Source organism: Myotis myotis, unplaced genomic scaffold, assembly GCF_014108235.1.
Source record: "Myotis myotis isolate mMyoMyo1 unplaced genomic scaffold, mMyoMyo1.p scaffold_m19_p_15, whole genome shotgun sequence".
Taxonomy (NCBI): Eukaryota; Metazoa; Chordata; class Mammalia; order Chiroptera; family Vespertilionidae; genus Myotis; species Myotis myotis.
The window spans coordinates 36,151,567-36,168,415 of NW_023416319.1; the positions used below are offsets into that span (position 1 = coordinate 36,151,567).

At 34.9% G+C, this 16,849-nt stretch overlaps 1 protein-coding gene across 8 annotated transcripts in view; it reads right to left on the reverse strand.

Moving 5' to 3' along the window:
- Positions 1-16,849, reverse strand: part of JMJD1C (jumonji domain containing 1C) — a 252,566-nt gene that overhangs the window by 194,222 nt on the left and 41,495 nt on the right. The window contains exons 1-3 of one of the 8 annotated variants that reach the window (XM_036336850.1): positions 15,550-15,651; positions 13,286-13,349; positions 12,320-12,398 (exon numbers count right to left, since the gene is read on the reverse strand). The exons of 6 other annotated variants lie outside the window; for them this stretch is intronic. In XM_036336850.1, the coding sequence (XP_036192743.1) occupies positions 12,320-12,329 (10 nt within the window). In that variant the 5' untranslated portion in view covers positions 12,330-12,398; positions 13,286-13,349; positions 15,550-15,651. Of the gene's footprint in view, positions 1-12,319; positions 12,399-13,175; positions 13,210-13,285; positions 13,350-15,549; positions 15,652-16,849 lie in introns of those variants that run through there. One more of the 8 variants, XM_036336851.1, reaches the window with a different exon arrangement.

The following is a 16,849-nucleotide window of genomic DNA, read 5'->3' on the forward strand; positions in this document are numbered from 1 at the left end:
GTAAAGAGAAAAAGAAGACATGCTATGTACAAACAAATGTATTTTGTTTTCTAAAACACTGAAAGTCAGAGGACAATACAGCAACATCTTTAAAGTACTTTAGAAAAAAAATAACTGTCAGCCTAGAATTCTATACCCAGTAAAAATATACTTATTTAAAAGGTGAAAAAATACTTTTACAGATGTGCAAAAGCTGAAATAATTCATCACCAACAGACTTGGTTCTACAAAAAATATTAAATGAAGTCCTTAAGGTTGAAGAAAATGATACCTGATAAAAATCTGTTATTTATATAAAGGAATAAAGAGCTTGGAAATGGCAATTTTATGGGTAAATATTAAACAACTTTTCATGCAACTTAACTATCTCTACAAGATAATGACAAGTTTGAAGGAATAATAATTTATTGTGGAGTTTATTCTGTTCATAAAAATAAAAAGATATGACAATAGAAATTTAGGAGAAGGGGAATTAGATGTATGAGGTTTTAAGATTCTCAAATTATACATGAAGCAATACAATTTCACTTGGTACACTGTGGTATGTTAACAACATAGAGTATAACCATAAAGCAACCAAGCAATACAACCAAGGAATCATACCTTATAAACAAAACAAATGTAATCATGACAAATATTTAATCCAAAAGAAGGCAGAAAAAGAGAATAAAGAATACAGGAGAAAATGAAAAACTAGCAAGGTGGTAGATTTTTAATACTTATAAAGCAATATCCATTGCAACATTATTCACAATAGCAAGAAGTGAAATACACTCAGATATTTATCAACAGATGGATAAGCAAAATTGGTCTATGCATGTAGTGGAGTACTATTTAGCCATAAAAAGAAGTTATGATACCTGCTACAACATGAATGAACATTAAAAACATTATGCTAAGTGAAATAATCCAAAAAGAAAATGACAAATATTGTAAGCTTCCACTTAAAGTATAATAGGCAAAGTCTTTGACACATATTAAAGGGGGGGAGATGTAGCAGCGAGAAATGGAAAGTTATTATTTAATAGGCACAGGGTTCCTGTTTTAGGTAATGAAACAAATTTAGAAACACAGAGGGATAATGACCGCATAGTCCTGAATGTAATAATTGCCATTAAACTGAACATTCAAAAATGGTTAAAATGGCATGTTTTATGTTATATGTATCTTACCAGAATAAAATCAATACTACCAAGCACCTGAACTCACTAACTCTTACAGAATACCCAGCAAAGCGAAATATGCATTCTTTTTTTAGACTTCAAGTCAAGTAATTATCAAAATAAATCATACTCCAGGCAATAAAATAAATATCAATATAAATTATTAAAATTCCAATCTTACAAAATATAGTTCTGATCACAATTTGAAACCAAAAATACCTCACATACCCCCAAACAACAGTTTTTAAGCCATGAGTAAAACAAGAAATCAAAAGGCAAATTTAAAAAGTATTCTAAGCAAAACTGAGAGGGATATAGAGATTTCCCATATAATCTATGCCCCAACCCCATTATCAACATCCCCACCATTTTTTTTTATAATTGATAAACCTACAATAAACATCACAAACACCCAAAGTAATAATTTGCCTTACAGTTCACTCTTGATGTTATATAATCTATGGGTTTGGACCAATATATAATGAATGACATGTATTCATCATTATGGTATTATACAGAGTGCTTTCATTGCCCTAAAAATCCTGTGTTCCATCAATTCATCCAACCCCAGAGACCGCTAACCTTTCCATTTTGACAGCTTTGCTTTTTCCAATAGTTCATACAGTTGTAATGATACAATATGTATGTACCCTTTTCAGATTGGCTTCTTTCACTTAGGAATATGCATGCTCACAGCACAGATTTCTGTATTTGGAGGACAGGGTCTTTTTTGCCTGCCCTCGCTTCTCCAAGTTCCTCCATGTCTTATCATGTCTTGATAATACATTTCCTGATGACACTGAATAACATTCCATCATCAAATAAATATTTTGAACTGAATGAAAATGAAAACACAACTCATCAATATCTATGATAAGAAACTATAACAGTAATTAGAATGAAAATTTATACCACTAAACGAATATATTTCAAAAAAAGAAAACACCACGAATCAATGACTTCTGCTTCTACCTTTAAAAATTACAGAAGAAAATTTAATAGAAAATAGAAAAATAGAGAAGTGTCAATGAAACCAGAACTAGTAGAGAAAAATCAATAAATATCATAAATCTATAGTTAGATTAATCAGAAAAAAATATGAAAGAACACATAAATTAAGAATTCCAGGAATGTGTATCACTACAGATTCTATAGCTATCAAGGGAAAGCATGAAATATTATCAACAATTCTATGCCAATAAATTCAACAAATTGAATGAAAGGGATAAAAATCCTTGAAAGAAACAGACAACGTAAGCCCACTAAAAAGAAACAGCACAGCCCTAACCGGTTTGGCTCAGTGGATAGAGCGTTGGCCTGCAGACTGAACGGTCCCAGGTTCGATTCCAGTCCAGGGCATGTACCTTGGCTGCGGGCACATCCCCAGTAGGGGGTATGCAGGAAGCAGCTGATCAATGTTTCTAACTCTCTCTCCCTCTCCTTTCCGCTCTGTAAAAAATCAATAAAATATATTTTAAAAAAAGGAACAGCACAAATAAAATTATATTTATTAAAGAAAGCAGAATACATTCTTTTTTTAAAAACCAATACATTAGATTTCATCAGGAATAGTAACTTCTGCTCTTCAAATAACATGAAAAGATAAACCACTGACTGGAAGAAAGTACTTGTAAAACATTTCTTGATCATAGACTATATATAGTCTCAAAACTCAATAATAAGAAAACGAGCCAAAACCGGTTTGGCTCAGTGGATAGAGCGTCGGCTTGCGGACTGAAAGGTCCCAGGTTCGATTCCGGTCAGGGGCATGTACCTGGGTTGTGGGCACGTCCCCAGTGGGGAGTGTGCAGGAGGCAGCTGATCGATGTTTCTAACTCTCTATCTCTCTCCTTTCCTCTCTGTAAAAAATCAATAAAATAAAATAAAAAAAAAGAAGAAAACGAATTAAAAATGGGTAAAATATGAACAGATACTTAACTAAAGAATACATAAAATGGCAAATCCTATATAATAAAAGGCTAATATGCAAATTGACCAAATGGTGGAACAACTGGTGGCTATGACGCGCAATGACCACCAGGGGTCAGACGCTCACGCAGGAGCTGCCCTCTGGTGGTCAGTGTGCTCCCACAGGGGGAGTGCCACTCAGCCAGAAGCCGGGGTCAATGGCTGGCAAGCGCAGTGGCAGTGGCAGGAGCCTCTCCCACCTCCATGGCAGTGCTAAGGATGTCCAACTGACGGCTTAGGGAGCGCAGGCTGGGCTGAGGGACCGCCCCACCCCCCGCCCCCGCCCGGAGTGCACAAAATTTGTGAACCGGGACTCTAGTATGTATATAAAAAGATGCCCAATATTATTAATCAATTTGAGAAGGACAAATTAAAATTTCAATGAGAGGATTCTGGGAAAGTGGCAGAATAGAAAGCATCAAGAATCTGTCTCCATACTGAAACAACTGATCTGAATTGTTTCATACTGAATCTATTTTGAACTTGCAAAGTCTATTGTAGGCTTACAACTTATATGGGAAGACTTGGGTTGTAAACTGGGTTAATTTTAATCAATTGCAGCTCTTACCACAGTAGCAGATAACCATTCCCAGGTCCCCAACCAGGTGGCAAGCATCTGTGCATATGTTCTTGGAGTAGCCTGCATACAGCTTGCAGAAGCTAGGGCAGGCAAAAAGGACCCTGACCTACAAATATCGAAATTGTGCCCTGATCATTGATTGATGCTTCTGATCACAGAGGTGCAGACTGAGAGGCAGACAGCCATTTGGTCCATTGTGGCAAGACCCTACTCCTCTGGTTGAAGTAACTACCTGGGTATTTGAAGGGCCATAACACTTCCAACCACCCTTTCATGTTTCTCCTTTTCTTTTGGGGGAAGCCAGACTATATTAACTAATATACTTAAGGACACCTACATATAAAAGAAAATTAGAAGTGACTGCTCAAGCACAGGGAAAGGCACTTTAGCTGATCATGGACAACACAAAACAAACAAAAAAACACCAACCTCTGCCCGCCCCCCCCCCCCATACACAAAAACAAATAATAACATAAAAAGCAAATGCTGGGGAAAAGAGCACATCTGGGAAGTGCTGATTCTATGCCAGTATCCAAGAAAAATATACAAACATACAAAGAAACAGGAAAGTATGGCCCATTAAACACACACACACACACACACACACACACACACACACACAAACTGTACCTAAAAAATACTTGATGACAGACATACAAGATAAAGACTATGTTTTTTTAAATTACAGTTGACATTCAATATTATATTAGTTTCAGGTAACAGTACAGTGGTTAGACATTTATATAACTTACAAAGTGATCTCCCTGATAATCTAGAGCAGAGGTTCTCAACCTGTGGGTCACGACCCCTTTGGGGGTCAAATGACCCTTTCACAGGGGTCGCCTAAGACCATCAGAAAACACATATATAATTACATATTGTTTTTGTGATTAATCACTATGCTTTAATTATGTTCAATATGTAACAATGAAAATACATCCTGCATATCAGATATTTACATTACAATTCATAATAGTAGCAAAATTACGGTTATGAAGTAGCAACGAAAATAATTTTATGGTTGGGGGTCAACACAACATGAGGAACTGTATTAAACGGTTGCGGCATTAGGAAGGTTGAGAACCATTGATCTAGAGAAAGACTTTAAAGACAACCCTCTTAAAATGCTCAAAGTAAAAAAAACAACAAAAAAACACACATACAAAAAAAACACCACACAACAAACAAAATAAAAACATAAATTGGAAGTACTGATGGAGAGAAAACCTAAAACAAAACTAAGAAATTCTGAAATTGAAAAGTGCAAGACTGAAGTGAAAAATAAACTAGAGGGATTCCAAGGTAGAAATAAGTAGATAGAAGAAAGATCAGTGAACTTTTAGAAAGAATAATATAAATTAGTAAATCTAAGGAACAACAACAAAAACAGATTGAAGTGAACAGAAACTAAGGGAGTTGTGGGAGTCCCAGAAGGGGAGAGCAGGTTCCATGCAAAGAAGAGAAGTCCTCAAAACTTCTGGCTGTTAAAACCAGAGGGGTTGAGGCTGAAGGTGATGGAGGGCTGCTGGAGCCCCAGTGCTAGGGCAACATCTTGAAAGGCACAGGAGACACATGGGAGGAATTAAATTGTTATGTAATGTCTAATCACTGGGTGTACAGGGTATGCCTGAAACTAATATAATAATGTAAGTCAACTGTAATTGAAAAAAAAACACAAAAGAAAATTCTGCAATATGCTACAACAGGAATGAACCTTGAGATTATGCTAAATGAATTAAGCCGGTCACAAAAATACATTGTATGATTTCACTTATATGAGGTATTCTGAGTAATTAAAATCACATCCAGACTGTCAGCAAAGTCTTTTTGGTTCTGTATTGAAAATACATCCAGAATCCCTCTCTCATTGCTACAACTCTAGTCCAAGACATCATCATCTTTTGCCTAGATTTTCCAGTAGCTTCTAATTAGTTGCAGTAGCCTCCTAACTAGTTATTATTAATAACTAGGTACCTAATTAGCCTAACTACAGTTCTCCTTAACCCATAAAATCCCTCCAGCAAGTATTCAAATAATGTCACTCTAAGGAACAAATGCTTCTAAAGACATCCAAACTGATTCAGAGTAAGACATGAAGGACTTAAAATGGCTGGAGAGGCTCTACATCAGTGGTTCTCAACCTTCCTAATGCCGCGACCCTTTAATACAGTTCCTCATGTAAAATTATTTTCATTGCTACTTCATAACTGTAATTTTGCTATTGTTATGAATCGTAATGTAAATATCTGATATGCAGGATGTATTTTCATTGTTACAAATTGAACATAATTAAAGGATAGTGATTAATCACAAAAACAATATGTAATTATGTGTTTTCCGATGGTCTTAGGCGACCCCTGTGAAAGGGTCGTTTGACCCCCCCAAAGGGGTCGCGACCCACTTGTTGAGAACCAGTGCTCTAGTTCTCACTTTAGCCCACTTTAACCTCATCATCTCTTATTCCCTGACTTATGTGTTCTTTTCTAGCCCTATTGGTATCCTTGCTATTTCTTAAATATTCCAGGTATTGTCCTCCCCTGTGGTTTTTGTACTTGTTTCTCTACCTAGAATGCTCTTCACCAAGATACAACATGACTCATTCCCTCACGTAAATGTGTTCAAATGTTAATATGCTTGCTCAGTGGTTGAGTGTTGACCCATGAACCAAGAGGTCACTGGTTCGATTCCTGGTCAGGGCACATGCCCAGGTTGTGGGCTTAATCCTAGTGGGGGGCATGCAGGAGGCAGCCAATTGATGTTTTTCTCTCTGTCTCTCTCTCTCTCTCAAAATAATAAAAAAATAAAATTAACCCCCTTCCCTCCTTCCTCAACATTTTGAATCTCCTATCCCATTCTCCTTGATCTGTCTCTGATTTCTATCAGACTAAACATTTTTTCTACACTAGAATTAAGTGTGATGAAATAGGTTTTTGCCTATTTTGATAATTGCTGTATTTTCAGCACCTAGAACATTGCTTACTATCTAGTAGCTATTTGTTTATTAATTGACATGCAAAGCAATATCCTAGAATTTTCAGAAATTTAACACTAATTCGTTGAAATACAGTACTTTTATAGTAAAAAAAAGACTTAAAAAGTAAAAAGAGAACTTTATAATATGCATATATATGAAATCAGAAAACTTTCCAATTGTTATACATTGGGTCTCAATAAATGTTTGTTGAATGAATAAATACCAGGCATCTATTACGTGGTCAGCATTATAGGCTAATACAAAATTTAAAAAATAAACCCATTCTAAAGGAACTTATGCTTCTAGTGGAGGAAGCTTTCTTGAGGTATAACTGACATACAATAAAAACTGCACATAGTATTTAAATGATATATGCAGTCGACCCTTGATTAACAAAACTAAGAAATGACATTTGATTTTAAAAGAAACAGATCATTTGTGGCCTTGATCAGAGCAGTTTCCCTGGAGTAATGGGGCAAAAGACTGCTAGAGTAAATTAAAAAAATAACACGAGTCAAGAAACTGGGGGACAGTTTTGATAACATCAAACATCTTCTATGTCAAGGGGCCAAAGATACAACAGACACTACTTTCTTTACAATGCAAGGATTCCTTCCAATCACCAGGAAATTTCTTCCTTTGCAACACAGCTTTTGTTATTATATTTATGTTTCAGGTTATTTGTAAGGGATTGGTATAACTCTGGGAACAAAATATAAGCATTTTATAAACAGAGAAACGCAAGATAAATCAACTTTTAAATAAAACTCAATCTGCCCAAGAGACTAAAATAAAAACAGGGCACTCTTAAGTGTAAATGGTTTCATTCTTAACAAGCAAATTTCTCAAGCTTGACCTTATACAGGGCCTCCCATAGAGCTTAGCACATCACAAAAGCACTCAAAGGTTTATAGCTTCCCTGACCTCATTCTCAGTTCTTCCCCACATTCCCACATTATTTCTACAAAGCTTCTCAAAAACCTTTTTCACCAAAGTAAAAAGCAGCAAAGTCTTCAAAAGAAGACTTTGAAACAGAGGAAGAAAAACTGTCTAATTTTAAAGGGTACAAAATGGTAGTGCATTTAGATATACTCATTTTTCTTGTAATCAAATTCAACACATTTCTGGCCTCTCTCATTTTCTGCACCACTAAGCGAGTAGTCAAATTTCACTGAGTCTGTACATTTTCCTCTGAATCTTCAGGGTACTCTAACGTAAATCATACTAGTAATATTCCATATTATTTAAAAGGACAGAAATAATAAAAGTACTAGCTTATAATCTGAAGAGATTAAGTCTTATTTTCCATAACTTTGTGGCATTAATATTGCAAATAAAAAGAATCAGCAGTATAAGTGCACTGTCTATCTAAAATGCTGATATGTTAAGTATGAGGGAAAAGAGGAAGGGAAAAAACTTATATTGTTCTATTAAAATGAAAAAAGATCACATGGAAGATATTAAAAGTTAAGAATTTTTAAATGTATCCATTGATTATTAATTTTGTCAAAGTCAAACTGCTTAAAAAATAAAACAGTATTCCTAAATAAAAGTTTTGTCAAAACCTAGATTATTTCTTTTCTGTCCTATATAAAAAATAATGATGATTTATAAAGAAAGACTATACAATAAACTAGTATCTAATGCACCTATGATACCTTCATCCTTTTTGTGTTTTTGGAATGTAGCAAAATTAAACATTTTCCTCATACATTTTAAAATTTCAAAAGTAATTATTTAGTTAAGATCCAGAAAGAATAACCATTTGTTGTTTAAAATAGTATGTTTTAATCTACTATTTCCTAAACTCTACCAAGGTTCAAAATATTAAAACCAGAAGAAAACACATAAAGAAGTTATAATGTACATTAGGCCAGTCCCTACTCTCCAAGTTTTAAACTTCACTAAAGTAGAGTTCTTGAGAAATAAAAACATAACAGTTCTCTAAAACGTTAACACAGGTGAGAAATCACTTGAGAATGGACTCTACTACAAAAGAGGTGAAAGAAAACCCTATATGCCATCCTTAACAGACTTTATTTTATGCCATAAATACAGCATTTTGAAAATGCAGTTTAAAAAAATTGACACCTTAGGAAATAGTTTAATTTAAAGGATTCTAAGATGTATTTTTTTAATGTCTATCAAATGTGTTTGCTACTTATTTTTTTATTTACTTTTTATTGATTTCAGGGAGGAAGGGAGAAGGAGAAAACATCAATGATGAGAGAAAATCATTGACCGGCTGCCTCCTGCATGCCCCCTACTGGGGATCGAGCCCGCAACCCGCGCATGTGCCCTTTACCAGAATTGAACCAGAGACCCTTCAGTCTACAGGCCAATGCTCTATCCACTGAACCAAACTGGCTAGGGCTCACATGTTTAAAAAAAAAGGAATAGGTATAAAATATAAAAAGAGCACCTATAGATCAGTAAGGAAAAGAAATCACAAAATGGACCAAAATATAAACAGGTTACTTGTACTTAAAAAAAAAAAAAATAAGGCTAATAAATACATGAAACTCAAAATACGTAAGTGCAAATCAAAGCAAAGTATAATTTTTTTGGCCCGTCAGGCACAGATTATGTCTAACATCCAACACTGTTAAGTGTGGGAAAAGTGGTGTACTCATAAGCTGCAACTAGAAGTGTAAACAGGTAAAATTTCTATGGAAATGAGTCTGTTATTTCAGCTATTAAAATTAATTATGTGCATGCACCAAGGCCTTTCCGTGTACCTTCAGAAATATTCGTAAAGCTGGGAAATGGCATAATTACTATGTTATTCATTTCACCCAACCACTCCCTAGACATACCACAAATTTCTCAGTCTGATATTACAATTAAGCCCTGATTTTTAAGTTATTCTTATTGTTTCTCCAATATAAACTCTATTCTGAAGCTGACTGGTTTGCCTTTTCTCATTCTATTTTCCCTACCAAAACCATTTCACCCCTTTTCTCATATTCTAATTGCCAGTTACTCTTCAGGATTCAAAATGTCCTATTTCCTCCATAAATGCATCCTTCAAATCTGTATCGCTCACTTCTGTGAATCTGCACCGCTATCACTATTTATCATACACTAAGCATTTAAAATTAACGATTAAATTATACATGATCTGAAGAGATTAAGTCTTATTTTCATTGGATTAAGGTTGTATACCTTACAATATACAAGTTTCAAACAGTACCTGATATAGAGTAAGTAGGTGCTCAAATATTTATTGAATAAAAGCACTTCAATATTTACTGAATGATAGTGTATTTATTGACTATACTATATCATTCACACAACCATCTGTGAGACAGTCTTATCATTCTAAAATATTGTAAATTTTCTATTCATTACTGATATTTCTTTTATTGCTAGTTCTATCAGTTATTTACAGTAATCTCCCACTGTAATTGTAAACTTATTTATTTTCTCTAATTTCTCAATTTCAATTTTGTGTTTTAAGCCATTTCACATAAAATTATAAAATTATTATATCTTCTTGCTAGTGAATTATTTTAACATGATAAAGCCTTTATCCCAAATAGTACTTCTTGCCTTAAACGCTGAATTTAAAATAGCCACAGTAACGATCTTTAATTAGTATTTTCATGGAATTTTTCCCTTTCTTTACATCCACCTTTAAGTATTCTGATGTTTCTGATGGATTTGTTATGAAAGCATATATGTGTATTATGTGGGTTTTCTCCTTCAGGTTTGATAACCTGCCATTTAACTGAAACACTTTATCTGTTTAAGTAATTCCTGATTTTTTTTTAGGTTAAAATTATATCTATATCATTTTGTGCTTTCTGTTTGTCTCACCTTTGTTATGTTTCTTTGTCTCTTGTTTCTTGCCTTCTTTTTTAAAAATTTTTTATTATTCCAGTTTTTTTTCCCCCTCTACTAGTTTGTATGTTAATTTGTATATTCTTTTAATGGTTACTCTAACAGACCTTTTGCAATGATGAAATTTCTGTGCTGCCTACAATCAAAGTCACCAGCTATATGTGGCAACTGAGAACTAGCAATGTGGCAAGAGCAAATGAGGAATTGATTTTTAATTTTATTAAATTTTAATTAATTTAAATTGCCACATGAGGCAAGTGGCCACAATATCAGATTGCACAGCTTTACAATTGCCCACTGTGGATGTGGCTGACTGAATCCTCAAGGTGTAGTTTAACATGTTCCTCTACCCTCATATGTTCTGCAAACCAGTGGTTGAATATAGAAGCTTGATGATACATGCCAAGTTCAATAATTTTCAGTAAAAAACTTCACTGGTTGACTGTGTACTTCCTACTATATCTTATCAGGTGACTCATAATGTATGGTTGTTTTCCTTTTAGTGATGCTCAGATTGATCACATATGAATGGGAGAAATGAGACTATATACACTTTGCTTATATATTTGTAAAGAACCTCTAGAAGACATTTGAATTAATAAAAATGGTTAAAGAGTAGCAAAGTGGGCTGATGAGGGTGGTGGTGGAAGTGAAATTATAATTTTGTTATTTTGGTACCTAAAAAATAATTCTTAGTAAAATGGAGATTTTTGGTCCTCTACCTTTATACTCAAGATCAAAATATCTAGACACGAGGAATAGAAAATAGCACTTTAAGTATGGAGCTCTCTCCAAGATTTTCACGCACACTAAAGCTTAGCCACTGGAAGACTGCAATGAATACAAGATAAAGAAAAAGTTCAGAATCACTGACTTTAGTCATACATATTAGAATCTTCTTGTAGGTTCGAACCATTGATCACTAAAAATTGCATACCTGGACCACATTAGTTTAAGTTCTTCCAGGAATATCCTCATTAAGTGTCACTTTGTAATTACAATTTTGATCCTCAATTACTGAGCAAGAGTTATTCATTTGCTATAATAATAGTCATTGTCTTTAACAACAGCTGTATGTTACTTTATTCGCCCTGTATCTGCTATTAGTTCCATAATTTTCTGTCAGTAAAAGCTTCTCTTTAACAATGGCATATTTCCTTTTCCCTAAAAATAGAACTACATAACCTATTTTTTACCTGAGAAATGATTATAAAATGAAACTGATAAAATCAAAGCTGTTCTAATTGAAGGGGTTGAAGATCAGAATTCAGTACCCTCAGGTTTCTTCCTTTTCTCCTATAACCTCTGGTCGTTCACTTTTCCAACGAACTAAAAAAGCAATCCAAAAGCCAATAAGGAAAATCACTATGAAAATCAAGAGCATTTTAATTCATCACAATTCTCATTTTCCTCACAATGTAAAATGGTGTCCCTTAAAATGATTCATTTTCATATTAAAATATAAAATATTTTGAAAGTTAAAGCAATAAATAAAACATTTTAGGGGGTAGGGGTAACACTCTAAAATATGATCTATATATTTAATAAATGTGGTTTTGAAGAAAAAGACAGACCAAAATAATAGCATGATGCTATTCAGTACACTGGAAGAGTTTACTAATTTTAAATTGTTTCATAGTTTAAATACCTTACCCAGTACTGTATTGCCTTGATGCTAACATTCAATCTAAGAAATAATTTAGGGAGAAAAGTATCATATTAAATGTATGTATGTGTGTGTATATACATATACATACAAATAGCCATTTTACATTAAATGACAATACATACCTTTATCCATATATTAACATATGACTCCTTCTTTGATATTCCTCTGAGCCTAAAGATGTTTTCTGAATCTTACTGAAACCTATAATTTAAACAATGGATCAGATGCTTCAGCTCCTAAGTGACAATCTTTCACAAGACATAAATTAATCCGACTTCTAGTTTTAAAAAACTCTAAAATCTCTTCTATAAATGCTGTTAGTTTCTACTGTATGTTTTGTTTCTACATTTTCTGGCATGTGACAGGAAATCTTCTACATTTACAACACATAATCCTCATACCAATATAGCAAATACTAGAAGGCACCTGAAATAATGAAGAAGCTAAATTCAACTTAAAATTTAAACACCAGCCATGATACCGATGTAAATAGTCCCAACTAAGGAGATGATTAGATGATACCTTCACTACAGGTTTTTGAAGGTAATTTAACCCATTCAAAGGGTTAGTCTTTATCAGCAAATGCATTTTATGATTTCATAAACAGTAGGTTGTAATATTTCTAAAATTCCAACAAAAGATTTACTAAACAGCTCAGCCAGTGTGGCTCAGGAAGTCCTGGTTCAATTCCCAGTCAGGGCACACGTCTAGGGTACAGGTTAGATCCCCAGTAAGGGGCATATGCAGGAAACAGTCAATGATTCTCGCTCATCATTGATGTTTCTATCTCTCTCTCCCTCTCCCTTCCTCTCTGAAATGAATAAAAACACATTTGAAAATAAAAAGATTTGCTAAACACAACAAGAAGTTTAACCAGTTAGTGAATTTTAAAATTTCAAAGGCTAGGAACAAGACTGAGGATGTTTAAACACTTGAAAAAAGAGGTAGAGGAAGACATAAACAGATGAAAGAACATACCGTGTTCATGGATTGGTAGAATTAACATCATTAAAATATCCATACTACCCAAAGCAATCTATAGATTCAATGCACTCCCCATCAAAATACCAACGGCATATTTCACAGACCTAAAACGAACTCTCCAAATATTCATCTGGAATAAAAAAAAGACTCCAAATAGCTGCAGCAATCCTGAGAAAGAAGAACAAAGTAGAAGGGATCTCAATACCAGATATCAAGTTATATTACAAAGCCACTGTCCTCAAAACTGCCTGGTACTGGGGAGAGAAGATTGCAATTTGAAGTAAGAAATTTGCAGAGCAGGCTGATAGCTGCAGGGGGGGGGGGGGGGGGTGGTGAGAAAAATTCATGGACACTAACAACAGTGTGGTGATTGGGTTGGATGGTGTGTGGAGGAAAATGGAGGAGGGGTATAGGGGGGATAAATGGTGATGGACTGAGACTTGACTTGTGGTGGTGAACACACAATGCAGTGTATAGATGATGTGTTGTAGAGTTATGAACCTGAAACCTGTATAATTTTGTTAACCAGTGTCACCCCAATAAATTCAATAAAAAGGAAAAAATAAATTCCTAAATAATTTTTTTTAAATAAGAAATTTGCAGAATTTAGTAAGTACTTACATTCTAGGTGATGAAAAGGTAAAGAATGAAGTTGTTTTTAAGTCTGGATGAGACTTTAAAGATAAGTCTCACCCAGGCAGCCTGGCTCAGCGGTTTGAGCGTCAACCTATGAATCAGGAAGTCCGGGTTCAATTCCCACTCAGGGCATGTGCCCTGGGTTAAAGGCTCAATCCCCAGTGGTGGCGTGTAGGAGGCAGCCAATCGATGATTCTCTCTTTGATGTTTCTGTCTCTCCCTCTCCCTTCCTCTCTAAAATCAATAAAATATATCTTTAAAAAAAAATGGTAAGTCTCAAAAGGGAAACTGGTTTCACATGAAGATAATAAATGACATTTTAGACACATTATATCACACTCAACTATAGGACCATTCAAGTAAAGACAACAAAGGTAAGAGATGCTGGATTCAATTTGAAGGTCAATACTCAAGTTGCCGATTTGTGAGTAATGATGCAAAGAAGCACAAGTAAATTCTCCAAAGGTAATAAAAATATTGAAAAAGAAAATACAGTCGGAGAAAGAGAACTATCACATAAGCTTGCTTATTTGTGGAACACAAACCTCAGAGGGAAGGTAGGGGGGTGGGGGGCAGTTAAGAGATCAACCAAAGGACTTGTATGCATGCATATAAGCATAACCAATGGACACAGACAGTAGGAGGGTGAGGAGATGTCCTGGGGGGATAGGAGCACCTGGGGAGAGGTCAATGGGAGAAAAGGATACATATGTAATACTTTAAACAATAAAGAATTACATTTTTAAAAAAGGAAAGAAAAAGAAACACAGTATGCAAAGGAATAATTTCTAATACTAAATTTAGAAGGTTAGAGGAACTGTAGTCAGGAGAGGAAGAAGTCCTAAGAGGACTTAAATCATGGGAGGGGAGGGGAGAAGGAAAGAAGGGCTTTGGAGTTCAAACTTAGTAGGATGCTATAAAGTTAAATAGCATATATGATAGTAGTTAAGTATAGTAATATAGTGTTTATTATATGTAAAAATGCATATATTGTATGTAAGCCTGAGTTTAGAGCAGTACCCTAAAATAAAGCACATTAATATTTCTCTTACAGCCCTAACCGGTTTGGCTCAGTAGACAGAGTGTCGGCCTGCAGACTGAAGGGTCCCAGGTTCAATTCTAGTCAAGGGCATGTACCTTGGTTGCAGGCACATCCCCAGTAGGGGGTGTGCAGGAGGCAACTGATGGATGTTTCTCTCTCATCGATGTTTCTAGCTCTCTATCCCTCTCCCTTCCTCTCTGTAAAAAATGAATAAAATATATTAAAAAAATATATTTCTCTTACACAACAAAAATATTCAGTTCATATTAGCTTCTACTGAAAAAAGAATTTCAGTCAGTGAGGTTTTCTAAATGAATCATTAAAAACAATATTATAAGTACCAGAACTGCAGGTAAGGAATAATGTACCTGGAGTTATTTATCTGGCCAACACTGACATAAAGAAGAAACATTTATGGTATATAACCTAAAAAATAAAGGTTGCCATTTCTTGTTAATTCCTAAGAATTAATGATACCTCTTTCCTAAAATTTTTAAACTATAACATAGTTTATGACATAAAAATTCAAAATTTATTTATATTTAGAGAGAGAGGGAGAGAAAGGAATAGAGGGATAGAGAGATAGACACATAGATGAGAGAGAAACATCACTGATTGGCTGCCTCCTGCACACCCCTACTGGGAACCAAAACCCCCAACCCCGGTATGTGCCCTGACCAGGAAACAAACCTGTGACCTCTTGGTTCCTATATCAACGCTCAGCCACTGAGACACAAATTTGTGTTTTATATACGTTAAAATAATTCTTCAAAGCTTTGGGATATACCTACACACAATAAAACAAAACATATCACCCTTCTTGAAAATCATCACTGAAGTCATTCAAAATTGGTATGACAAAAGTCTAATGTCTCAACATCAAATAACAAATAAGGCAAGTGTCAAGAAAATGCCTATCTTTCAAAAAAAAAGAAAAAAAGAAATATTACCATGTGTTTCACCTAACATGTTTGTGCTTCCAAAGAAAAGAAAAAAACACAAAAACAGATAAATTAATTTATTCTTACATAATGAAAAAGCCCATAAATGAAAAATACAGTAGTGGTATTTAGGCTTCAGAAAACAATGTGATCAACCACATTTCTTCTGTTGACATTTTTGTTGTTGTTAATCCTTACCCAACAATATTTTTCCATTGATTTTTAGAGGAAGTGGAAGGGAGGTGGAGAGGCACATAGAGAAACATCAATGTGAGATAGACATATCAATTGGTTGCCTCTCACATAAGCCATGTCTGGGGTATGTGTACTTAACCAAAATTGAACCCAGAACCCTTCAGTCTGCGGGCCAATGCTCTATCCACTGAGCAAAACCGGCTAGGGCTCTGTTGACTTTTCAAATATTAGCCTCTCTATGACAGCTATGTCCACAGGAAATAATAGCTGTGGTGATTCCATACAGATACCCACACAACACTATATTTGGCTTGCTTCATTCTGACTGGAACTATTTAGGGCATGCATGCCCTCATCAATTATAGCCAGAAGAGTTCACTTTTTTTTTTTTTTAATAATTCTTTATTGTTGAAAGCATTACATATGTCCCCCTCCCGCCTGCCCCTGCCTCCCTCCCCAGGCCTTCAACCCTATTGTCTGTGCCCATGGGTTATGCATATATGCATAAAGGTCTTTGGTTGATTATCTCCCACCCACCCGCTCTCCCCCCCTTTCCCTCTGAGATTCTGCACTCTGTTCCATGCTTCCATATCTCTGGATCCACTCCGTTCATCAGTTTGTTACTTAGATTCCGCATGAGTGCAATCATGTGATACTTGTCTTTCTCTGATTGACTTATTTCACTTAGCATGATACTCTTCAGGTCCCTCCATGCTGTCTCAAAGGGTAAGAGATTCTTCCTTTTTACTGCTGCATAGTATTCCATGGTATAAATGTACTACCAGCTTTTTTATCCATTCATCTACTGATGGGCACTTGGGGCTGTTTCCAAATCTTAGCTATTGTAAATTGTG